This window comes from Vanessa tameamea, chromosome 15 (genome assembly GCF_037043105.1).
Source record: "Vanessa tameamea isolate UH-Manoa-2023 chromosome 15, ilVanTame1 primary haplotype, whole genome shotgun sequence".
Classification (NCBI taxonomy): domain Eukaryota; kingdom Metazoa; phylum Arthropoda; class Insecta; order Lepidoptera; family Nymphalidae; genus Vanessa; species Vanessa tameamea.
Window position 1 is genome coordinate 5,105,066 of NC_087323.1, and position 26,538 is coordinate 5,131,603.

The 26,538-nt window shown below is 30.2% G+C and overlaps 1 protein-coding gene across 2 annotated transcripts; it reads left to right on the top strand.

Annotated features, from left to right (window-relative positions):
* LOC113399094 (fasciclin-2-like) lies at nt 1-25,927 on the top strand. Of its 2 annotated transcripts, XM_026638128.2 has the most exons (16): nt 1-286; nt 14,712-14,862; nt 15,128-15,285; nt 15,761-15,894; nt 16,470-16,610; nt 18,692-18,829; nt 19,051-19,191; nt 19,519-19,661; nt 20,138-20,250; nt 20,482-20,629; nt 20,918-21,116; nt 21,740-22,017; nt 22,755-22,893; nt 23,475-23,643; nt 24,775-24,946; nt 25,429-25,927. In XM_026638128.2, the coding sequence occupies exons 1-16, from the start codon at nt 226-228 to the stop codon at nt 25,556-25,558; spliced, it is 2,415 nt and encodes an 804-aa protein (XP_026493913.2). In that variant the 5' UTR covers nt 1-225; the 3' UTR covers nt 25,559-25,927. The 2 variants fall into 2 exon arrangements, with proteins under 2 accessions (XP_026493913.2, XP_026493914.2); XM_026638129.2 differs by lacking the exon at nt 1-286 and having other exon boundaries at nt 15,133-15,285.
* The last annotated feature ends 611 nt before the right edge of the window (nt 25,928-26,538 follow it).

A 26,538-nucleotide genomic window follows, 5' to 3' on the forward strand; every position in this document is an offset into this window, starting at 1 on the left:
ACTCAGTCAACGAAGCACAAGTAACCATCGTCAGTCGCATTAAGCCTAGTCGCCCGCATGCATGGAGATTGCCGCACAAATCAATTAGAGCGTGTTTTAGAACGAACGCTCTAAATTTAAATTTGAACGCATTTTTACGCGGTAAAATTATCTGTCATAGTTATTTTAAATTCGTTCGGTTTTCGTTTTTTTATTGTTCTTGATTTTAATGTTAACTATTTAATTATGAAGTCTGGAAAGGAAAAAATGTTGTTTGTTACATTTCTCCTAAGTGTTTTATTATCAGGTAAGTTTTAAGGATATTATTTTTTATTGAACGATTAAAACATGACAAAGAGTTATAAAACGATATTTATAAATAATGTGTGTATTCATTTATAATTTTGTTTTCTTCACTTTTCATATTTGAAGTTACTTCGTCTATATATCATAATATATTATCACATTTATTATGTGTTTAAGAACATAGCCTATATATTTGATGGAATAGTTTTAAAATTTACTAATAAGTTTTTAATATTCTAAATGTACTTTACTCAAATTAAATTAATATTTAAGTATTCAAATTATCTTTAGCTTGAGCTTTATTATTTTCTCAGGTCAATTGTGGACAGACAGTCGGGACATGTTATGTATTAAAATTTAATAAATGAAATAAAGTTATGTTATTCGGAATTTTCATTATTAGTAATGGATTTACGAAAGATATTTCTAACTTTATTAACATACAATTGGTTAGCCGATAAAATATAATCTGTTAATTCTTCACAATTTTTTCTCATATAGGAATTTGACACTTATAATGTTGCGTCACAAAAAAAATATTTTTTACATAAATAACGTTGAAAAGTATTTAATTATTATTTTAATAAAATAATTACTTATAATATATATATTTTTTTAATGTTTTAAATTTTGTTTCTGGTGACTTCCAGTCATTTGGCTAATTACAAACCTTGATAAATCTGTTAAACAAAAACCTCGTAAACATGAATAAATAAACAATAAATCATTTGAAGTACAACGAATAATAAGCATACATATTTTATACTGAGATATAGTTATATACCTCGTATATCGACACGGAAGTGTGTTAAGCTCTTATTAACTTAATAGGATAGACCTTCAATTGAACATTAGGCCAATAAGGGCGTTGCTTGTTCTTAATTATTTAAAACCAGCTAGTTAACTAGATTTGAAAGCGTAGCATTTGTTTTATTAGAAAACAGAAGTATAATATTACATATATGACAACAAGTTTATATTGAAAAGTAACTCCAGCCAAGTTTCCGTCCGTATGTACAAAACAGACGCAGAGCTATTTTATTTTTCTATTATTTATGTTTTTTTTTTATTATGAAACAAATGTATATAAATAAAATTTACGCAGGAATTTATCGATGCTATTCTAAAATTAGATAAGAAACAAATTTAGCCCTAATTTGATTTGTCATTCACATGGATTTATATTTTTTTATAAATTTCGATTCCAAATTGATATCTATTGCTATTATTACTGAAGTCAAGTAAATGATATGAGATCAATATTCAAGGCCGCATCACGCGCAAGGCAATACAATACCACATCATGGAATATACCTACATATTTCTAATTCCTGATAATATTGCATGTTGTTATTAAAAAGAGTAACACAACACGCGTATCAAACGACAATTTGATGCGTTCGGTCACTAGCTAGTTGAGCTCGTTAAGCAGCGATGGTAGCAATTCCTAAAATTATGTGCACCATATTGGTGTCATGATGGTAGAATTAAAACATGGTACTCCGGCTTGATATTTAGGTCGTGGATGTTAAATTGTTATGATGGGCACGACTCGTAAAGATTATAAGTGATTAAGCGCCTTGATTTTACGTTTGTTGTACAGTATAATTGTTTTGTGTTGAAATAAATATATTTTTTTGTTTATATTGTAACACTTAAACACATGTAAATATCTTATAAATTTGGATTGTGTTCAAAATTTTTTACCTAACAAATATATAATTAAGAAATGTGTATAAAAGAATAAAACAAAATTTGATAATCTCAAGTTATAGAAAATTTTAAACGGATAATTTTTTATTACAACAAATCAAAATATTTATATAAATATGTATAAATCAAAATTAAAAATATTCTATAAATGCATTTTTATTATAATCTACGTGTGTGTACGTGTACAAAACAGCAGTTTTGTAGCATTTGTATGTTATACATATTATGTATTGTATGTTTTCATTAGTATGTATTAATTAACATTTGTACAACTTCCCGCCTTATTCAATTTCATGTCGTCTATCCAGAGGTCGTGGAAGAGATCGGTATCTCGATAAGACCGCCTTTTGTACGCTTGTAGTAAGCATTATTTAAAATATATGTACTATATAGTCTGTGTAGTCGGGTTCGGAAAATATAGGAGTTAAATAAGAGTACTTTATAGAAGGCTTGTTTGATTTATGTCCGTTAAATAAATTCTGCGACGTAAAAAACTAAATAGGGTTTTTTTTACAACAATCTATAACACTTTGTATAATTTATCATATAATCATAACTCACCAACATTAAAAGTGTGTGCATAGTTTCGAATTAATAAGACTTATTCTCCTTGATAATATATATTCGCAATGTTAAAATCTGAGGTCTTATTATAGTGTTTCAATTAGATGACTTAATTAATTAGTAACGTTCAGTCTCGCCAATGCTCCGTTTATAACGTTCGACATTCAATCAATATTGACCCAATGATTCATGTCTACATGCAATATTTGAGAAATAGCTGACACAAAGATATACGTAGATAGTGACTGAAGGTAGCGAGTTCAAATCCCATTGACATGTCGTACAATTTCTGTGACATAAGTGTTATATACACTTTATTTATTTACTTACACAATTGTGTTGTTATAAGCATGCATATGTTTTACTTTATAGTTTTATTTCTAAGATTTTGTTGAAATTTTAAATAAAAACTTAACAATAGTAAATGCCAACGAAATTTCAATAATATCTTGTATATAGAATATATACAATTATATATTTATACAGATGACGAACTTACCCCTGTTTAATGTTAACAAAAAATAATTAAAGTAAATTACTTTTGAAAAACAAAACAAATGTAAAATGGAGACGAAATTGTACATACTATTAAAACTGCAACCAACTAAAGACATAACAACTCCTTTCCAAGCTTATCAGCCTAAGTGGAAACCCGTGATTCCACAAACTATCAATTAAGCCACTGTTTATAGAAAGGTTGAATCAGAAACAGAGCTCGCTAACAACATTATATTGCCAAATAAATCTCTTTTCTAAAGGTGAGTAAAGATAAAAAAAAGTTTTCAAATTATTTTTTCCTTACCACATCTAAAATAGTTCACAACTCGTAATAATCTATATAAAGGGTTATTGGTAATTCGACGTATTCCCGTTAGGAGGTGATAGGGGTAACTATTTGCAATAATTTTAATCCCTATATGCATAGTGCAAAAGTGAACCATTTTTGAGTTATCACGTTATTTAGATTTTTTCAAAATAAGTCAAAAATGCAACTTCAAAAATTTATTTAAAAAAAGTATCAATTAAAATCTATTTTTTTCTTCTGATTTATAAAAACGAATAAACACTGGTTATTTGTCAATATTAAAAAAGTACTTATCGGTCCAAATTACAAAATGCGAGATTTTAATTTTAATATTTTAATTTTTTTTTTTTTTTTTCCACAAAAATGCCTTAAAAACTAAAAAAATCGTTATGAAACTTGTCCTGCAGATTATTTTAAAACCATAACCGTTTTGTCAGCTCTCCAAAAATGTATAACAACTAGGAACTAATTTCAAAACAAGCGAAATAAAATGACCACAAAAGACGCTGGCAGAAATTCGTATTCGAACATGAACGAATTCGGACTAAAGTTCACTCTTTAAAATTCACACAAAATTAATTAAAAACAATACCCAAAGTAAATAAAACTAAAATAAAAATTTAGAACTCAACTACCGAATAAGTCAAATTATTCCGCATCATATTTGATGCGCTTTTTTAATTCTTATTTTGGGGTCTTCCGCGGATGATACAGGCGAGACGAGCCGGAGTAGATATAAGAGAAGACTGTTTTTCGTATGGACAGCTCTACAGCCTGTTCGAGAGTGAGCTCTGTAAGCAGTCTCGTGTATCTAGCCCACGAAAGTCGAACCACAAATGAGGTCTTAAATTAACGTAATATTTTAAATTATTCTGTAATATAATCAATTTCCAGGCGAGCGAAGCCGCGGGCAACAGCTGGTACATTTATGTATTCAATACTAGAAAAAAAGCAGTAGTTATATATAACCTATAATATAATATAGTAGTTAATTATTAAGTTAATACAATCAATATAATTATAGTAAATAGTGTTTTGATTTTGCAAATGTTCAATATTTAATCTGAAGCAACTCAGTTCGCGATTGATATAATAAAATAATATTCAATTTTATTCGTAGAATAATTACGCATTATATTGTTAAAGTCGATTACATATAAAAGATAAAGTTAAATGTACAAGATATATTTTTTTATTATGCTATAGGATGGCGGACGAGCATATGGGCCACCTGATGATAAGTGGTCACCACCGCCCATAGACAATGGCGCTGTAAGAAATATTAACCATTCCTTACATAACCAATGCGCCACCAACCTTGGGAACTAAGATGTTATGTCCCTTGTACTTGTAGTAGCACTGGCTCACTCATCCTTCAAACCGGAACACAACAATACTGAGTACTGTTGGGTGGCGGTAGAATAAAATAACACATAACACTTGTAGGCTTAAAATATTTTTTATCCACAATCTACTTTTAATACTTGTTCTAGTAAGGATTATTTTCAAATCAAAACTTTATCTTTTTTGGATAAAAACTGAATGATAAAACAAAAATAAATAAAAGTACTTAATTATTGACGTAGTTATAATATATTCAGAAGAAAAACAACAAATCGTATTCATATTATTAGAAAATATTTACCAAAGAAAAATAAGCTTTCCAATAAAATTTAAAAGGTATCTAATTGATCTACCTGTACGGTACTTTAGGGTTGATGTAAAAGGGCTAACGTCCTATCCACTCTTAAGACAAGATTTTCGTTCAATTGAAGAGGAAAATAGGAATATTATTATGTAAATAAAATCTTTTTCTATTTAAAAAAAACGAATACGAAATTATACTGTTACAATCAGTTATTAAATAATACAAGGATTTGGATACATAAACATAAATAAATAAAGGTTAAGAAATAATAGACATGTCGTTAAGGTGATCCTAAGTGACCGTGAATACAAATGGTAATCGGAGATCAATACTAGGTATTATTGTGTCGCTTGACCGACCTGATCTTCCGTGTAATATATAACTTGGTAACGATATATTTTAATTAAAACTGGAAACGTTGCCAAACACTGACCTATAAAGATGCTATTTGCGGTTTCATTAAACTGTGTCAAAGATCTAGCTACGAGTGAAATTTTAGTTGTCACGATCTCCGTAAAAAAAAAACAAGAATCATGTGACGTAATAAAATAAATAGAATATTTTTTTACGTCAAGCTTATATTTTATCTGTGTACGGAATCAAATATCATTTTGTCTACTACGTACATCATATAATCACCACTCACCAGCATCAAAAGTGTATGCGTAATTACGGCTTAGTCAGATAATAGAAAGTAAAAATTCTGTTGGAAGATTTAACCCATAATAGAAAATTATTATTATACGAAGATAAATTCAAAACATATGTACGTTGGTTGCTTGGAAGAGATCGCTATGTAGCGATGAGGTCGCCAAAATTGTACGCGTCTTTTATTAAGGCTGGATTTATGTTGTATTTATTTATTTTCTCTGTGTGCTGTACAATAAAGTATACAGATAAAGATATTGCTCTATAGAAATAATCGTGTCACGAAAAACATACATACTTTTTAACTATACTATATAACAGCAGACATTAATGACAAAAATGTCTACTGAAAGGTCACAGACAAGATATTTTATTTAGTTAAGTCTACGAAACACGTCTCTGATTGAAAAAAATAAAATAGAATTCAAATAAAAATGTAAAATATAAATATTTATATTATATAATAACGCGTGAAGCTGGGACGAGTAACTAGTGTATATAAAATATGTGCAGAAAATAAACATTATTAAATACAGAACGTTAAGTTCGGTATTATTAATGATTAATTAGTTTACCAAAAGCGCACCCCAACCACCGCCCATGAGCAAGAAACTAACTCCAATGCAATGAATATTTCGGTTAAACCGCCGTACTGTTTAATTTGGTTTGTGATTATGCAATTTCTGCAATTCATTGTTGGTTTTGATCCGCACACAACTATGTAATTAATTAAGTACCAGCTACGTTTGTTTTGTGAACATTCAATTCGTATGAACACCGTGACGTGTTAGCTATTTCTGTTTTATTTAGATGGACGCTGATTAGTCTCGTTGCTAATGTCAAATGTTGTCTAAAGAATGAACTCATGATATTTATCAAGGACGATGTTTGCGTGCTTCTATTTTTAATGTAAATTTTATGTAATTATCACTAGTTATGTAAATATTGTACAATTGTTAATAATATTAAATAAATAAATAATTATTGCAAATAATTAATATTGATTGCCACGTTGGTCTAGTGGCCAGATATATGGCCAGAACTCGAGGTCCTGGGTTGAAACCGCAAAACCGGTCGATAAAAAATTACGGGGTTTTTGTATCGCAAATTTCTCGATAACAGCCCGAAGTCTGGAAGTTGGAAGTGTGTACACTCCCGTGCCTCGGAAAGCACATAAAGCCGTTGTCCCGTGCCTGAACTCATCCCGTTCGTCCCAGATTTTCAGTTCCATCGGATAGTGAGCGTGAGGAAATAGAGTGACCTGTGTTTTCGCTATAGTATGTTCAACGTAGTTGGTTGATCTCCCTTGAGATTGGTATCCGTCGCCGAAATCGTTCAGGACGGCATCATCATCATATTTCATATATATTAATGCTTTCATCGTAATCAAAACTCTGTGTCTATATATATTGTCTCAGTATCGTCTAGAAATTTAATCAAAATAAATTTATAGCAAATGAATAGACACGACGGTTAATAAAAATTCACTTCCAAGAAAATATTGAAAGAAATTATGTTCGTTACACTTTGATAAAGCCAGCTTAGCTGGAACATTAAAGAATCAACTTTGAACATACCTAAGTGTGATTTCTAAACATTAAAATATTCTTATGAAAGTATTAAATAAAAACAAACCGCTTTATTTTCATTAAAATTTGAATAACGTGTGACTCTAAATTTTTACTCATTATAACTCCTCATTTTAAAGATTTTCGTTTCGTTTATTAGTCAAACGAGGCGGACGAGCAAATGCGTTACTTGATGTTAGGTGACCACTGCCCATAATTTGTGCCGTGAGAAATATTGACCATTTCTTACATCTTCAATGTACTACCAGATATTATGTCCCTCTTGCCTGTAACACTAGGTCACCCATCGACTAGACCACAACGATACTAAGTATTGCTGTTTGGTGGAACAATATATGATGATATTTGTATATCATATTGTAACAGTAGATGACATATATTAAGTGAATTTTATTTTTGTATGTTCATCATTAAAATTAACTAATTTATTATTTGTAAGAATTTAATGAATACAACATTTTTAAAGGGTATGTTAAATGCAATAGCCCTTAGTGAAAAAAATTATATCGAACTAGCAATTTTAAACGTGTATCCATAATTCCATATCAGATTCAATCGGTGCGGTGCATGGTCATTTACTCCATAAAACGTTATTGGCAGGGGTACAACCCCTAGCACGTATCCCGATGTGCTAATTCCTTCACTTGGGACGAATAAAATTGAATCATGGACATCTATAATATGACGTATGCATTATTACTTACCAATTAAGTAAAGAATAAGATTTATAAAAATATAAACATTTATAAAAAACACTTAATATAACGTTACGATAAACTATCTTATGTAAAAAATTTATATTGGTCTGGTATATGTTGATGGATGTTTGATGGATTACCATGAAAGTTGGGACATACGAGAATATCTAACTTTTCATATCGGATGACAATTATATTACTAAATGTGTATTTCATTTTATATTATGAAACTACCCACAAGCCGATGCTGCAGTACATCGACTTCTTTACCGTTCAACCGATCGCAATGATTAGTATATACACCAACTTGACCATATGTTTCGGATTTTGTGAGACGTACATAATATGTATTTTAAGAAGACATTCCTTAGATGGTTGTAGTTAAAGCTTTGTAAAGGTATCGTTGAACATGTACGTATGTTATTGCTTTAAAATAATGTATGTATATAGTACTTGCTGAAACTGCGACACACAAACCGTTACAACAATTTTACCATTAGAGGTGAATTATCCTGACCCAAGACAAAAGCTATGTACATACCAAATTTCATTCAAACCGGTTCACTAGTTTAAGTATGAAGAGATAACAAACATAGCTATTTTTGCGTTCATACATTGTTATTATAAGTTTTTCAAAATCGAATTGCCAATAGTCATATCGTTAACTAGTTTATTAAGAGGCAAAGCAAATTAATCATACTTAAATATATTCGTTACTGTTCAAATACTAATAATATACTTATGTAATATATTCACTTGAACGACAATAAACAAGATAATAAAATTTACGTGATGTCCGAAAATATATTTTTTTTCTATTTTTGCTCGTTATTTCGTATGTACATATATATATCAACTTTTGTACATCAAGTAAATATAATTAAAAAGTAGGTGAGTTTGATTTTTGTAGCATGTTTATAATACAAAACATTTCTCTATATTTTATAAACATTATATAATTCGCAACGTAAATATTATATGTTATGTAAGATAATTCATAGCTGTAGACATTTATTTTCATACATAACCGATGTTTAAACATACAAATTATTTAATCAAAACGACCTTGTATGCCACTAAACTAAAGCATGGCAGATCCAAGTTAAAATTCTCAACATAAATGAGAGCTACATAACGTCACTTGTAAAGTGTCGTAAAAAGATTATCTGATTAAAAATGTTCATGGCTTAAATACGTATGATGTCACGTGAAATCTTGTTTAAGATTGTTTGCATCTCCTTACAAAAGGATAAGGTTACACACTTATATCTGTAGGGCACATGTGTTGTATGAGTCAAGTTTACGACAATTTACTTGTCTAATGCCCACGAGTCTTCCGGATTTGTCATAATTATTATCAGACTGGATATTTTTCTATACACGTACTTAGGACTTCAGTTATATCTAAACTTTCTGTACCAACAGCTAGACTTTACTATAAGTAAAAATTATTTATAATTCAGTTTTTAATAGGTGTCAACTACTTTCTACCTCGTAGAGTTACTTCTTTATGTGTCATAAAGTCATAAATTATGACTATATAGACATAATCGTAACCCGCTCCTTGTTTACGAAATGTAATTAGGGAGATATTATCATGCACTTTAACCTCAAAATAGGAGTCCAGCTATAATTTAAAGCTATTATCTAATTACTTATATCTCTTTTTAGACGTTTTTTATGGTACTCAATTGTATGCACAAAAACACGTTCAATCTCTATTCTTGCTCCTGAACCAATAGGTCGATAACTCGACAAGACTTCAGAGAATTTAGGAGAACGGCAAAGGTATTTTTGTTTTTAACGAGGCACAGGCGTGTTAGCTATACCAATTGCTGGCTTCTGCTCATAATATTTGACAGAAATATCCTATCACTGTTTTTACCTTATCAGTTAAAACTCCGGTCATCAATCTCAGAAGCCTAGTAAGCTATTGAATTATAGAGGCAGCTATATATATATATATGATAACATAATCAAATTTATTACATTTAGCATCGTTACACTTAAATCGACATTAGAAACTAGGCTTAGTCACTTACTTAGTCATTGACAATAATAATCTTTTAAAAACCAAGTGAAAAAAAATCATCGATGATATGCATGCTTATTAAAAAAAATAGCCTAAATTTTAATAATGGTAACATTGACAATTGTTTACATAAAATACTCATTGCAGTTTTACAAAACACATGTTGAATGACCTTCGCGTTTGATGGTGTGTATTAAAAATAATAATTAGCTGCACATTCCGGTGTAATTTGTTAAAGTGACCCACTTACATTGTTTAGAACACAAAACATGAACATTTACGACCGTGATAATAATAAAATGATGAGCGTTAGGTGCATAAACATAGCCGACCACATTAGCCAAAATATTTATCATTAGTTGAAAATCTAATTTTCTAAATCATAATGTAAACTCTACACACACAAAGGGATTTGAAGTTTAATTAGTAATTATTGTGGTAATAATTCTCAAAGGATTCAGGACAAAACATGATACGTATTTTTTTTACTAAAAAAGTTCTCCACTCGTATGTTACCCTATTTTTCCTGATATGAATAGTAAGGTTTCCTAAATGTAATTCTAAAGGGTATTTATTTATTCTAAAATAAAGTACGTTTTATGATTCTTAATTTTACATCGCTTAGTTGAAAATACGTTTATGAGACCAAATGTATAACATCAGATAAATGTTTGTCGAGATCAAAGCGCGCGTCATTGGACTAGTAGAACTGTAAACATTTTCTTAAACAAAGTTTTTTCATTATAGCTCAGGTAAGTTTAATAAAGACGGGACGTATAAAACCTTATTGTTTTTATTATTACGTTTTATCATAAACTTTTGTCTAGCATCTTATAATTTGTTTCTATAATAAGATTTCACATTAACTTGACCTACTAAAAAATGTAAAGCTCATGTCAAAAAAAACATTGATAAATAAGATTATATTAAAGTTAAAAATGCCTGAACTTAGTATTTATTTATTTTTAGGCGGCTAAAATGGTGGAAAAGACTAACTAAAAAAAAGAAAAGACTGAGTTTTATGCCAGTTCCGGTAGAATCTACTTTACAAACCAAGTGTAGCTTTACTTTCAATTCAACTCTGTAGTTATGACATCAAAAGTTCTATTATGAGCCTACTTGCATAAAGAATATTTTGTTTTATTTTTAATAATCTCTTTACACACAATTAATATCGATGATGTAATGTGTGTGATGTACACAATTATATTACTTTCCTTACATCGCAAATACACCACCAACCTTGGGAACGAAGATATTATGCCATGTGACTGTAAATACACTGACTCACTCACTCTTCTACAACACAACACACACACTTGGAGCACAAGAATATTAATTAGTGCATCCAGACATGTTTGCCCAAAGCACCGATATTAAGTAGTCCACCACGAATTTCACCATGCTGCGATAATACTGGTTAAAATATAGATAAATTTCCATGTAGATGCGACATTCAAGTTTCCTCGAGACGTTTTTCTTCGCATTAAGCATATGAGATTTCAGCGGTGCTCGCGGGTTTGAACGCACAATCAACGGTTAGAATTCTCGTGATCTTATCATTGAAATATATCGGCTCTCCCTTCACTATTATTTATTAATTACAAATTTTAATTGTTTAATAAATTCTAATTATTGTTGAAGTTCACAATTTCAAACATTCAACAATAAAGTACAGAATAATTAAGTAGTTATATTAAATACATATATATTGCTAAAATATACAATATAAAAATACATTAAAATTAAAATTTATTAAAATCATGTCATTTTTAACTCCCCGTTTGATTTCCTTGAGCTGGATCGTTTATCGCTCAAACGATCTGAATTGCGGTCCAACTTTGAAATGCCGTCAGCATTTTTGCTAACATTCTCACCACAGCTTGTACAAAAAAATCCAAAAAAATTGCAAAATCAAGAACGAATTTGTTACATATAAACAGAACTCCAAATTTTGTTAATTAAAAAATGGTAAGGATTATTTATTTAATCCTTCTTACTCTGATACACCTTAAATTGATGAAGTAACTTTGTTAAATATTCGTATTTATTATTACATTATCATATATGCGCGTATACAACGTAATCCATGCATTAATAAGTAAAGAGAAAACTTTGTACCTTTAAACATATTGTGCTTACGGAAGAGTGTGCGATTTTGCATAGTAAAAGTTTTAAATTATATTTTTAGAGACGTCACGTCACGTCGTTGGAGTGACAGCTGATTTTGTGGCTCTAATAGTTTTAAATTAAATAAAAGACAAAGATTCTATTAAACAGTTTTATTATTGTAAATAATTGTGAGTGTGACAGATTTCGTGAGTAAACTATAGTGGAAAGATCTTATTAGTGTTTATTAACATAAATACCATTAAAATACTCTGAACGGTCTGTTACAATATACCCACGTAACTTTGAAGTGAAAGAAAAACGTTATTTTTAATCTAAATTTTTTCAATTTGAAAACTTATATGATGTTAACAGTCTTGTTAGTTAATTTAATAGCAGTATATTATCTGTTTTCGACACCCTAGCTCCTCTGGTTTGCGGTTATTTTAAAGAATATCAATATCCATGGTTTACCTATAACATCAATAAAATGATCCGGCACACACAAGATCGCGGGTTACTCGCGATGACAGTCACATAGCGTACTATAAAGATTTAAAATCTGAAGTAGAAATGGCAATCCATAGAGAGAAGAGTGCATACTTTACTCACTTCATAAATAATAACGCTAAGAGACCTAAGTACTTGTGGAAGCATCTAAATAACATCTTTACATATAAGAAAAAACGGGATTGTTTTCTACCAGAGCACTTATCGGATCCGAATTTACTTAATAGCTTTTTTCTCGAATTACCCGGAAACAATGATGTGACACAGTCTGATATTCATTTCTACACAAGTAATAGATACTCTTCTAGTAGCTTTGCCCTAAATCCAGTAGATGCCATAACTATATTAAAAACACTACGCTGCATTAAATTAAAAGCTATAGGCTCCGATGGTATCTCTATGGAAATTATCTTAAGTAGTTTGCCGTTTATTTCGGATACGATTGTGAATATAGTTAACACTTCTTTACGGACTTCCACCTTTCCTGATTTATGGAAAAAAGCAATCGTCAGACCGGTTCCAAAAATTGATAACCCCATAAATATTAGTGATCTTCGACCGATTAGTATTTTACCTTCATTAACAAAAGTTCTAGAAAAAATAGTGTGTTGTCAACTTACACACTATTTAGAAACTAACGACATACTTCCTTCCGTTCAGTCTGGGTTTAGGAAAGGTAGAAGTACAACTACCGCACTAGCGAATGTAGTTGACGATGTGCTAAGAGCTCAAGACGCCGGGGAAGGTACCATACTAGTGCTTCTCGATTTCTCACGTGCCTTCGAGACTATTAATTTGGCGTTATTGTCTAAATTACATTAATACGGTTTCAGTGCAGATACTATTAGATGGTTCGACAGCTATCTCAACAATAGATTCCAAGTTGTAGAAGTTACTCGGGAGGATGGATCTAAATGTGTATCTAGAAGCAGTATAATTACCAGAGGGGTACCGCAATCTATCCTTGGACTTGTTCTCTTTTCGCTTTATTGTGCTGACATAGTTCCATACAATTTTGCAAATATCATATTTACGCATACAACTATATATTTCTTTTAAACCCTCAAATTTAAATATAGCGGTTAATAAGCTTAACGATGACTTAAAGATAATTTCTACATGGTCTAATTTTAATTGTTTAGTCTTAAACCCAAAGAAAACCAAATACTTGATCTTGGGCACGCGAACTCAGATACGCAAAATAACAACATTATCCCCAAATGTAAAATTGCATAACATTCGCATTGAGCGTGTCATTGAAGCTAGAAATCTGGGAGTCTTAATGGACGAAAATTTAAGATTTGATCAACACATTGTACACATTGTTCGAAATTGTTTCTATCGGTTAAAATTATTATGTCAAATTCGTAAATACTTAAAAAATCATGTGAGAGTAAACCTATGCGAGGCACTTGTTCTTTCGAAATTAAATTATGCTGACATCGTAACGGGCCCGAGGTTACTAATGCGAACTAAAAATCTTATTCAAAAGGTTCAAAATGCCTGTGCTCAATATTACTTCATGGTTCCACTACGCTCATACGTTACCCAATATTTGAACTCTGCTAAGATGTTAAAGATGGACTATCGCAGACAGTTACATTTCGCGACATTATTGTTCAGCATAGTGAAGTACAAAATGCCTCCATACCTCTATCACAAATTAAAATGGCCATGCGAACAGAGACTAACCCACGAAATACGAGCATCGTCCTACTCGTTGACCATGCCGCCATATAAGACTGCTGCCTTTCGGGGGAGTTTTATATACACTGCGACAAAGTTCTAGAACAACCTGCCGCCACCTCTTCGAAACCTGAAAACATTAAATATCTTTAGAAACTAGAATTTTTATTTTATTCAATTATAATTTTGATAAATATAGGTAAATTTCATCATGTCATTATATTTATTACACGATTCTCTAATTTATATTTCCTCGGACTTTGACTTTGACTTTGAAATTATATATATATACTTATATACATTATCGTGAATATCGTTTTATGACCCCAGTCTTTATTACTCGCTTCGAATATGGTCCCGAAATGTATACCTAATTGATGGATGCGTTAGGCGTGGGTGAAAATAATAGAATTCTTTCTTACAGAGAGCGACGCTTGCTTCACTAGCAATCAAGTCGAATTTAATAAGATTAAAACAGGAAGTTCCTTTTACCAGGAATGTAGATGCGATGACCCAGGTTCAGGAGTAAAACTCAAATGGTTAGATATAAATAACCAAGAAATACTACCATTGAGGTAATATAATATCAAATTTTATTTGTCTATTTGGCCTGTTTAAGTAAATTATATCAAGAATGTTAACAGAATTGTAAATCTACAATTTATATTCCGTTTTTTATTGCCTTATAAGGAAATCGTTAATATAGTTTAGAGCAGTTGAATATAATGTTATTCTGTGATTATATTGTATTGTTATTTAAGGACAAATATGCTTAAATAAAAAAATAAAAAATCCATTAACAATACTTTTATTCCTAAAGTAAATAATTACTTTCACAAGACCAGGTACAAAATCGAACGTGTTTTCTGAATGGATGGACAAACAGACTTACAGTGTATATATATCTAATATAAGCAAATCAATATCCGGTGCCTACAAGTGTGTGACCGATCGAGATGGTCGACAGTATACGTTAACGTATAACGTGGAGGCATATGGTGGGTATTGCAATTAGTAGCTATATTGTTTGTCGATAACCTTAATAGGTATTGGTTTATAAATTACATCACCACATATTAGAATTTGAATAATAAATTATATATTTTATAATTAGATATCTTTATTGTAAATTGGGCTGTACGAATAACTACTTTAGCCTAGGTAGCTGAAATATAAGCTTATATTTGTTAAATTATAAGCAAATTTATGAGGGAACGAGATCTGTTAATCTTTTTTTTTATTATACATGAAGTTGTATTCATAACATAAGTTTGTATCTCTAATTTATCTTAATTGTATTTATTTATTATATCACGTAGACCTTACAAGTTACCGAAGTAAAATTATATCTCTTAATTAATTAACTTTATCTGAGAAGCTAAAAAGATTAATTAATTCTAAATTCTAAACATTTATAATATTATATTTGTGAGACTAAATAAAAGATTAGTAAATCAACGTACTCATATACAGACCCGCCTTACTTCGTGAATACGAAAGAAACACAATACGTTGTAAGCGGTAAAGCTGCCTTGATAACTTGTGAAGCAAGAGGCGAAGCTGATCTATTAATTAGTTGGCATAAAGAAGATGAAGGGCTTATTGAGGTAAGATTGCGCTCGATATGTTCTAAACAGAAATTATCGAGAGATTTCCGAAAATTTCAAAATATTAAAATTCTGTTTTTATTTTAAGCTTATTAAATTAAGTTTTTGTATAACACGTTATTATCATTTGAGATGTATTACAAAACATTATTGCAGCAGAGTAAAAAAGCTGTTGTAGAATTATATTGCATAATTAATCAATTTCAGTTTGTTGATTATAAAATAAATATTTTTGCACAAAAAATCCTAATGAGAAATTAACAAGTATAGTTTTAGTAAAAATTATAAAACAAGTGGAACTAATCTCATTGGCAAACCAGTTGATTATATTTAAGAAATCAGTGGCTATCTCTGGATAACATTGACGCCTTAACAGTTTTAATAAATTAATAAAATCCTTATTAATTTATTAGTTTTTCGTAATTTTTAATTGGTTTGTAAATTAATCTTTAATTTTAATTTAATTAGATATTGGGTGAAGGACATTATGACCCTATGACCTCAGAAGAGTAATAACGCTGGTGAAATCACGCGGTACAGCTAGTGTTTATATAATTTGTAAAATCATATTTTAGATAACAGATGACGACAAATACAAAGTAACTCCAGAAGGACTGATTATTGACGCTATAACAAAAGAAGATAGTGGTGCGTATAGATGTACTGCATCTGATCTGGAGACTGGGGAAGGTATCGACAGGGACATTTATGTTGAGGTAAGTGTTAGATACATATAATTACCGTTTGCCTTAGACAATCATATAACATCCTAGCCAATCATAACTTTTCTTAGCTGTTGTGTCGGATTTACTTTGTTCTCTATTTCGGGTATTCTGGAACGAGCTTCTGAAACTATTAGCATGTGCTTTATACTTTTTTTGGCATTATCTTTCTTTTTCATTTGCGACCCGTAAGTTTGAAACTTAAAATGTTAAAAACGTATTTAATAAATAAATAAATAAATTAGGAGGAAATGGTTGAAATTTCATACGGCGCCATTGTCTATAGGCAGTTTTGACCACTTCCCATCTGGTGGTTCATTTACCCTTCCGTCTACCGATGCCATAAAAAGCTTCGCATCAAATAAAAACCCGAGCTTCTTCGGCAGGCGCCCGTTTTTAATGTATTACGATACAAGTATACATATGTATATACTTGTAGCGTAATACATTAAAAACTCATACCCTGTGTTTAAATTATTCAGAACTTGCGATCCATCATGTGAGTTTTGAAGTAATGTAAAATATAGAAATCTCAAGGTCAGGGCTATGGGGAGGACGCTCTAACACCATGATATTGGCCACCGTCAAATACCTAGTCCCGTCTGTCCTTGAAATCAGATCTGAGTCTTGAATTTGGTCTGGGAATTGTCAATTCAATGGTTTTAGCGGACTATGAACTTGTAATTGTCTTTTATCCAGCGACCACAACAGATTTGGACGATAATACAATTCCAACTAATCTTCTATAATGTTTTTTTTTATTTTTTATTCTAGTATTTTTAAGGGCCCTTTATAGGCAGCCTATATGTCGGCCCTTCTATAATGTTAATGTTACTTATTTACCTAGTTGTTATGTTAGATGTTACATATTATGTACTTTGTGCGAGCCCGTCTGGGTAGGTACCACCCACTCATCAGATATTCTACCGCCAAATAACAGTACACTGTATTGTTGTGTTCCGGTTAGAAGGGTGAGTGAGCCAGTGTAATCACAGGCACAAGGGACATAACATCTTAGTTCCCAAGGTTGGTGGCGCATAGGCGAAGTAAGGAATGGTTAATATTTCTTACAGCGCCTTTGTCTATGGGCGGTGGTGACCACTTACCATCAGGTGGCCCATATGCTCGTCCGCCAACCAATGACATAAAAAAAAATATATATGCAACTACTGGAAGATTCGTTTTTTTAGTACGCCTTAACATTACAAAATGCCTTCTCTAAATTATATAATGTTATTAAAAATCTAGGAATACCGGATCTAACATAATAATTGTATTGAGAGCTCAATATAATATTTTTCTTTACTACTTCCTTATTATGCCAAACTTGCAAACTAATTGAATAGAAACATTTTTTAATAAAATGCTTATTCAGACTAGCCACTCAAATATCGAAAGACCTTAACATGAATATTTAATAGTAGGTACTTGATTATAAGCTGATTTATATTCGACCTATTTTCACTCAACTTTTTTTTACTAGAAAAGTAAGATTATCATTTTGAGAATTTTAACGTTTAAAAACATAGTTGTCCATATTGAAACTAGCTTATGCGGTCGGTTTGCGTTGATCTTGATTTCGAATCTGAGCAAATAAAACTCATGCTTGTGTTAAACTAAAATATAGCGAACCTTTATGTATCTGATAAAATTCTGTCACATCCACAAACTTCCATTGGACCAGCGTAAGCATCAGCAGCATAAGCTTCAACTTTTCTTAAGGAAAGCCTATGCTTTAGCTCAACAGTTGGACATTTATGGCATTATTCGGTCAATCGCATTTCAATGCTAGGCATAGAGCTTTTTTATCTGGAAAAAGTTTTAAGGCATTTCCTTCTACTTAAACAAGGGATATGAGGGACTGACCACTGAGTGCACTGGAATACCCGCTATATACTACAGAATACTAACACAAACAAAATGAATGATGGCATAAAGCCTTTACACCTTGTTGAGAATGATTTCGTCATTCATTCCTGAACTGTTATTTATACCAAATAAAGACTTAATTTATTTTATAAAGATAAGAAAACTAATATACTTGGATTTTATAAAATTTCATATCATTATTTTAGGTAATATCTACTCCGTCGATAGAAGAACTGGCAGCATCTCCCAATGCAACGGTCGCACTTGGTGAAAGCTTGACGATAGAATGTTTAGCTACAGGTATTCCTCATCCCGAATACACATGGAAGAAAATATCAGATAAGGTATGTAAACTAAGATTTATTACTATTTAAAATTGTATCTATATAACGGTTACCAATTAATTTTATTGCGTGATATTTGCACTTGACTTACTCATATAAAAACAAAAACAATCTCAGAACAACTATCTTTGTATAATTTTATTCTATTCAAGTATAAAAAAGTTCTAGAACCTCCCTCTACTAAAGTAATCAAGGTTGTAAAACAAGAGTCGACTTTTTAGGATTCGTCAGAAACGAACGTGACTTGGCAGCGGGTTAACAGCAGGATTGTATTCCAAGAAGTAGAAGCAGAGGATCGAGGTACATACGAATGCACTGCGAGCAATAGTGCTGGGAGTAATGCTATGACTATTGATATTGAGGTAAAGTATATTGATTTTTATGTTAATATGGAAAAAAAGTGCTGTCAGTTTCTAGCTTTAGCTCTCTCGCCAGTGTTACCTCAAAGAGATATATATATATAATAAGAAGAAAGCGTCAGAGTTTTCGAGAAGCTGACTGGAAATAGTTGTTAATACAGACGCAAAATAATTATAATAGTAAAATTATTAAACAGGATTTAAGAATGAGAATAGAAGTCATTACATTTGTGAACAGTGATGAAGATATTCATATTTATTCTAAATTATCGGAGGAAAAAACTCGTCAAAGTTTGTGTAGATATTTATCAAAGATTCTCTTTTCCATAGGTATTGCTACCACCAAATATAACAGAGTTTAACAATGTAACGGCAGTGGAAGGGTCTACGACGCAATTAGTTTGTAAAGTATCGGGTCGACCGTTACCGCATATTTCTTTAACATTTTTAGGTGAAGAATCTGACGATCAAAGGTGATTGTTTATATCTATCTAAAATCTAACAAAGCGTCTATATTTAACCATAAAATGATTGAACACTAGTTTGTCCACGCGGCTTGGCAAACTTTTATTTATTTTATTTAGGTTTTAAACACTTTAAATGTTCCAAATATTTTTAACATATTGATAATGTTAAAAATATTTCGTACAATTAAAATTGTTGATATTATAATTTGGATGCAATTAATTATGTAACCAAATTATAATGATTCCAATATATCAATACGTTAATAACTTCTGATATTCTATACATTATTAAAAAATATTAAATTATAAAAATCGTCAAAATAAATAATTCATGCAAGATAGAAAAAACGCTAGTATTTTTTAATTATATGGCTTGATGCCGATTTAATATCGGCAGAATTTAAAATTGTCTTTATTTGATTGATAAATTAATTTCCATATGAACATAATAAGTTAAGCCTAGTTAATGTTACTTATTTTAGCATTGTATGGGACAACAAAAATTTAAGTGACACAGAAGCGGAATTCTACTTATCATTTCTTAGGGTGAATCGGTCGCATGACGGAATTTATCTCTGCAATGCAACTAATGAAAGTAAGATTACTTTTGTAATACTATTTTGAACTCATTTATTTTAAGTCATCAACTGTTTTCTACATTAATTAAAAAATATATTTGTATTTCGTGATTATATTTGAAAATATATTTATTATTTTTGACATAATTAGTATTTCGTTAATCTTAACGTTGTGATTGTATTTAAACTAAGTTTAAAAATAATGTTTATTTTAATTGCCTAATGAGGTTTTATTGTTTTATCCGTAGTTGATTCAGTGGTAGAAGAAACGTTTTTATCTGTGCTTTTTGCACCGCACTTCGACCTATCCTATGAGAGGGTTTGGACGTGGAAGGACAAAAACATCAACTTAAGCTGCGAACATCAAAGCAATCCGAAAGCTGAAGTTACTTGGAAGTCAGTATAAAAATTTAATAAAATTATTCATTTATTATTTAATTTTTAATTTATCAGTGTACTGATTTTAAGTTAATTATAATAGACGAAATCACAATTATCACAATAGACAAAAATCTTAATTAAAACACTTTTGAATTACCAACTTTTTAGAAGATGTCCGATAAAAATAAATAAAAAAATATTATTAAGAAAAACTAAATACAATCAAAATTATATGATATTAAATTAATCTACTAAAACTAATTTTCTTAAATCAAACTGTAGGAATAATCAATTTATTCTTAGATATCAAGGTAATGGAATATTAGCCGAAGATCAACTAGAAATAAATAAAGTTATGTCAGATAAATTACACAACGACCCTCTTATAATTGAAAACAAAACTTGGTACGGAATTTACGAATGTACAGCGAAAAACGAGTTCGGCGAAGCTAAGAAAATAATTCATTTGCTAGAAGGATTTACGCCAGCGGTTATTAATAATGTAAGATTTTATAACTTCAATATAAAATACCCGAAGTTACATACAAGTTTTAATATTTAAATTTTAAAGAACGTTTTAATTAATTAATAAATTTCAAATACAAACGAAGTAACTTTGCTAAACTGGACATACTAATTATATTACAGTAAAACTTTCTGGTCAAACTTTGGTTAAAGACATTTTCTAAGTTAAAGACTATTTTATATCTGACTGAGTACTAAACTGTAGGATGAGCCAGGAAATCCTAGTGATTTTTGTGCTAAGATACACAACATAATATTTAAATAAGCCAAACTAAGTTCTATATTCTATATCACTTTTACCTAAAAACATCAGTCTTATGTAACCTTAATTTAGGTTGTGGTTATTTCTGTAAGCGTATTCTCTGAATGCTAAAACAAATTTTGTGCTTAGATTATACGACCTAAGAAAGTAATAAATCTCCTTATGTCGTTAAACAAATATTCTCATAACTGAGTACGTCATTTAAGGAAAAACAGGAAAGAGTTCTGAGAGTAACATATTATTTTATTTATTATTCTTAAAAATTACTCATATTATGAATATATAAAAAATAGCAAGCTTAGTTTAAACAATTTATTGAGTCAATTTGTAACTTCTAGGTAACAATTGTAAATGTAACATCAAACTCAGTCACATTTTCTATCGAAGGACCAAACGAATTTAATGGACCAGATGTAATTGGGTTCCAGTCGGAATACGACGAAGTAGACAATTATAATATAACTGACATACATATTAATAGAACTTGGTCTAAAGATAGACCATTTAGATTAGATAGATTGAAAGCAAACACAAGTTATAATATAAAGTTTGCAGCAATCAACGATGTTGGGAATGGACCTTGGAGTGAAATCTATGACTTTGTGACACTAGAAAAGTAAGTTTTGTTTTTATAGTAACAGTAATTAGAATTATCCAAAGTAAGTAACTAAGTAAGTATAAACATGGTTTATTATTTTTTATTTTTATTTAAAAGATATATATATATATATATTCAAGCCTTAATTATTTGAAAGTTATAATATATCGTGTATTTAATAACTCTGTTATTTAAAAAAAAATACTACAGCTTCGGATTATGCTTAAAAGCATTCAAACAACTTGCTCCACTTAAAATCGTATATTATTAATTTAAAAAAAACTTTTGCTTATTAAAACACAAATTTCTAAAATGTATTAAGTATATGATAAAGTGCTAATAAAATACGTTACTATAAATAATTGCAAAGATCCGAAGCTTTGAGCATTAAGCCGAAAACGTTTTGAGCACTACAAGCCTTAAACTGAAATTCATTCGGGTTCAACGAGCCAAAATTTTGGCTTCACTTTGATACTATCCCATTTATGTGCAAATACACTTGAAAGATTTCAGAGTAAAACACCTACGCTATAACTATGCAGTGTTGGTAATACATATAATACTGTACTAACTTCATGTATATATATACAGTTATAATATTATTAAATTCTGGTCTTACTTGCGTTAAATTTTTATTGTAAATTACAACTGCACTTAAACAAAATACATGTGAAAGAGACTTTAGACGCTAGTTAAATTAAACTCCCTAGTCTTACTTTTCGTTTTTTTAATAATATTATAACTGAATATTTCAGAATCGATTCTAGATCAGTACCAGACGAACCGGTTTGGGAAGATGATGTTGTACAGCTGGTTGCAAGCGACAGAGTATTGAAGTGGAAACCTGCGGATAGTAGTGAAACTGTGGAATTTTATGCTATTAAATATTGCCCGGTAAATATTTGATAGTGGATTTAAAGTAGATAATATCTTAGGAGGTGAAATCTTTTATTAAGAAATAAAAATATTCTAATTCATATCTTGAAATTAGAAATCAATGAGCATGGAAAAAATTGTTCCATTATTAGCGAATTGACATCTAGTCTTGTTTTCTTTATAAATTTACACATTAATATTCAAGAGCAAGCAAGTACAAGTCAATTATATCAAAGTTCAGTTACAAAGTTGTAATTTGTTTAGAATTTAAAAACATGGAAATACATAGAAAGACTAAAATAACAATGCCAAAAGGAATAAGCAATTCGTCAGTCATTGATCAATTTTTATATTGAATCTATGTAATCCTCACACATTTTGATCCCCTTTTTGAAACAAATATATCAAAAGGTAACGGTTACTCTGTCCAACGCCACTGAAATAATATTATAATAAAAGATATCAAATAAATTACTACCATCAACTTTAGTTTTGTCACAACAGATTTTTTTCGAATGTTGATGCAACTCAATTGAAAACAATAAAACGTTTTATAGTTGTATCTAAACATGAATCAATGTGTGCGTGTAATTCCTTAGACATACGATGGCTTAATTGAAGAGAATCTCTGCGAGGAGGAACAAATTGGACTTACTGATGAATTTCAATTAAACAAAATGGACGCTAATACAACTTATTTCTTTGAAATAGTAGCGGGAAATTCTCTTGGAAACTCGTCTGCTGCACTAATCATGGTGACTATACCAGGTAAGATAAAATTTATAAATGGTATAAGTGAGTCTAAAATAATTATCTAGAAATAGATCTTCAATTACCGATGGTAAATTTAGGCATCGTGAATCGGAATTTTTTTTTGAGAAAACTTACAATCCACTCTGAAGAGTCGCACAAAATACCTATTTAAATATGTTCAAGGTGTTATGCATTTTAACATATTAACATTTTTAGAATAACCGAGGAAGGATAGTAAGCTTTTAAACTTATCTCTTTATAAGGAAATCGTCCATAAGATGATGGCTTTCGGTAGCGCATAATTGCTAATAAATGTTAGATAAAGAAGTGCAATTAAATACTTTGGGTTTAATCTTAACGCTTTTTGGTACCCCATTGCGTCCATGACTGCTTCCAACGAATGAGTGTAGGTACAGATTAAAATAGTTAACTTGACTGTAATCATTATTTATATTATTTATATCGCCGGTAAATAGTAAGCCAGGAATGTATGTAAATGTTAATGGATAGATGGGCCCGCTCAAGTATCACTCACTGGAACACAAAATTACTTATATCATATTCCAATGGAAGTAGGAAAAAAGATAATCAAACCTTAGATTTAAGTATTTCATGCGATTCTCTAATAACTCAGCTATATTGTGCACCACTGAGTGTTTATGAATAATATATCTTTCTTCATAACACAACACTATTTCACTTAACTACTTGTTTCCACTTCAATTTTACTTCCAAAATTCCGATAGCAGTTTCGTCGACGTTCCCAACGCCATTTTTTCGCAAATCCATAGCGAATACCATAGATTATACAAGCTCTCGACCAATGATATCACGTCAATTTGCTGTCAAATGTTTTTTTATTTGGCTTTTCTCCTCTTATGCTTCCAATAGCTTATACTTTTGTTATCTTCCAGTTTGACGAGTGAGTGAGCCAGATTAATTACAAGGCACAAGATACATAACATCTAAGTTCTTAAAGCAGATGGCGTATTGGCGATGAAAGGAATGATTATTATTATTTTATACTTTGCCATATTTAGGCGTTGCTTACCAGTAACAATCAGGTAACCCGTTTTCCAAAAACAAAAAATGCTACATATCAAGGAAAATTTGAACTTATTTAACGTATCGTCACATATTTTGTAGCTGAAGAAGAATCCTTTTTATCGTCTGGTGCAATAATAGGCATAGCAATATTAGTAGTGTTTCTATGCATTGTTACGCTAGACGTATTACTGTTGCTTTGGCGACAACAAGGGATTATAGCAAGCTGCTGTTACAAGAAAAAGAACAAGAGGGAAGTCAGTTTGAATTCCAGGTTAGTTTTTTAGTTAACAACGGCCGTTATCATTGTAATAAGAGAAGCGTCGGTGATTATATGATGAATTGATAATAATTATATTATAAATCAAGGAGAAAGTGAAATCTTGGCTTGAACCTTTTTAGCAAGCTGACAAGCTTTGTAATAAGACCGACATACAAGTTTGTAATATGTAATGAATATCGTCAAACACATATTTATTATTTAAGTCAATATGAAAAAATTTGGACCGTGTTTTGGATTGTGCAAAAACTTTCTCGCCTTATTGCGTCCTCTGGTGACAGGAGGGCTGGTTCATTTTTAGCCCAGATGATCGGAATTTCGATACAACGGGAAAATACTTCTAGCATTCTTGCTGCATTTCCACGCGGTCATTATTTCTACAGTAACTATTTTAATACAGTATTTGTGTATAATTAAGGCCTTAATGTTAATAATTCTTATGTAAAGTCAGTGTATTTTGATATTAAATATTTCAGAGACAAAAAAGGTCTCCTGAAAGATAACACCGAAACTAATGATTCGTTAAAGCGACCGAGCAATGGACACAGAGAGTACGAATACAACAAGACAACCGGTGTGATCACTGGAAAACATTCCGCTGTATAGAATAACGTTAAATTTAATATAATATATATCATAGTTAATACACAGTACAAGCTATCGAAAGTGGTCTCGAGAGAGATATTGAAGCGTGAAGGCATGTTATGAAACTGGATGGTGTTATGCTTGAATGAGCCAGCAATGTTATTTATATTGATTTAAGTATAATATCAGTTGAATTTTATGTAACGTATTATTAATATTTGTACATTATTATTTTGTAGGTTTTGTTATTAATATTTATTAAAATGGATCAGTCTTGTATTACACTATCACTTCACAATGCATAAGGGACGTATTTCACTTATAATTTAAATGTTACTATATCGGTGTTAGAAAGCGATGAAAGTGTAGCGTTTTATTTAAATTCGTGAAGTTTTTATTTACAATATTTAGATGATATTATTCTTACTTATATTAATGTGCAAATCAAAAAAGGTTTTAGTTAATGTTATTGTTTTTTGTGTATTTTTTTTAATTTCTATTTATTTTTTGTTGCCATTGTTTTTTTTTTGTTTACATATGAATCAATATGAAACTATTAGTATTGAAGAATTTTATATTTTTTTTCGAATTATTAATTATTTTATTACTGATAGCTTATTTCTATTTACAGCTTTTTTTTTAAATCTGTAAAACATAACATTTACACTAACAGGCCATAATGTCCCAACTCTAATTCTCTTGCAGTAAGAAATTTAAAAGCCTATGTTGAATAATAATTGGAAATAAATTAGTATATAAGTCTTATTCTATTCCATTGACTTTTGACAATCTTTGAATTAACATTGCATATTAAAAAATAAAATAAAATAAAATACATATTCTTTATATCATTTGTTGAACTGTTACAGACACGATTTCAAAGAAAATGTATCCATACAACAGACGTCGAATGTATTTTAACTGTTTTTGTATGAACTTTTTAGCTAACTATAATAATGTATAATGTACATAATAATTATTATTATTTCTAGACATAAAGT

What these genes read in the sequence shown, in the direction of transcription:
- LOC113399094 (XM_026638128.2), top strand. Translation starts at nt 226, where the DNA reads ATGAAGTCTGGAAAGGAAAAAATGTTGTTTGTTACATTTCTCCTAAGT. An exon ending in CAAGAAATACTACCATTGAG is followed by an intron (nt 14,863 to 15,127) that starts GTAATATAATAT and finishes TACTTTCACAAG; the next exon opens with ACCAGGTACAAAATCGAACG. An exon ending in AAGATGAAGGGCTTATTGAG is followed by an intron (nt 15,895 to 16,469) that starts GTAAGATTGCGC and finishes ATCATATTTTAG; the next exon opens with ATAACAGATGACGACAAATA.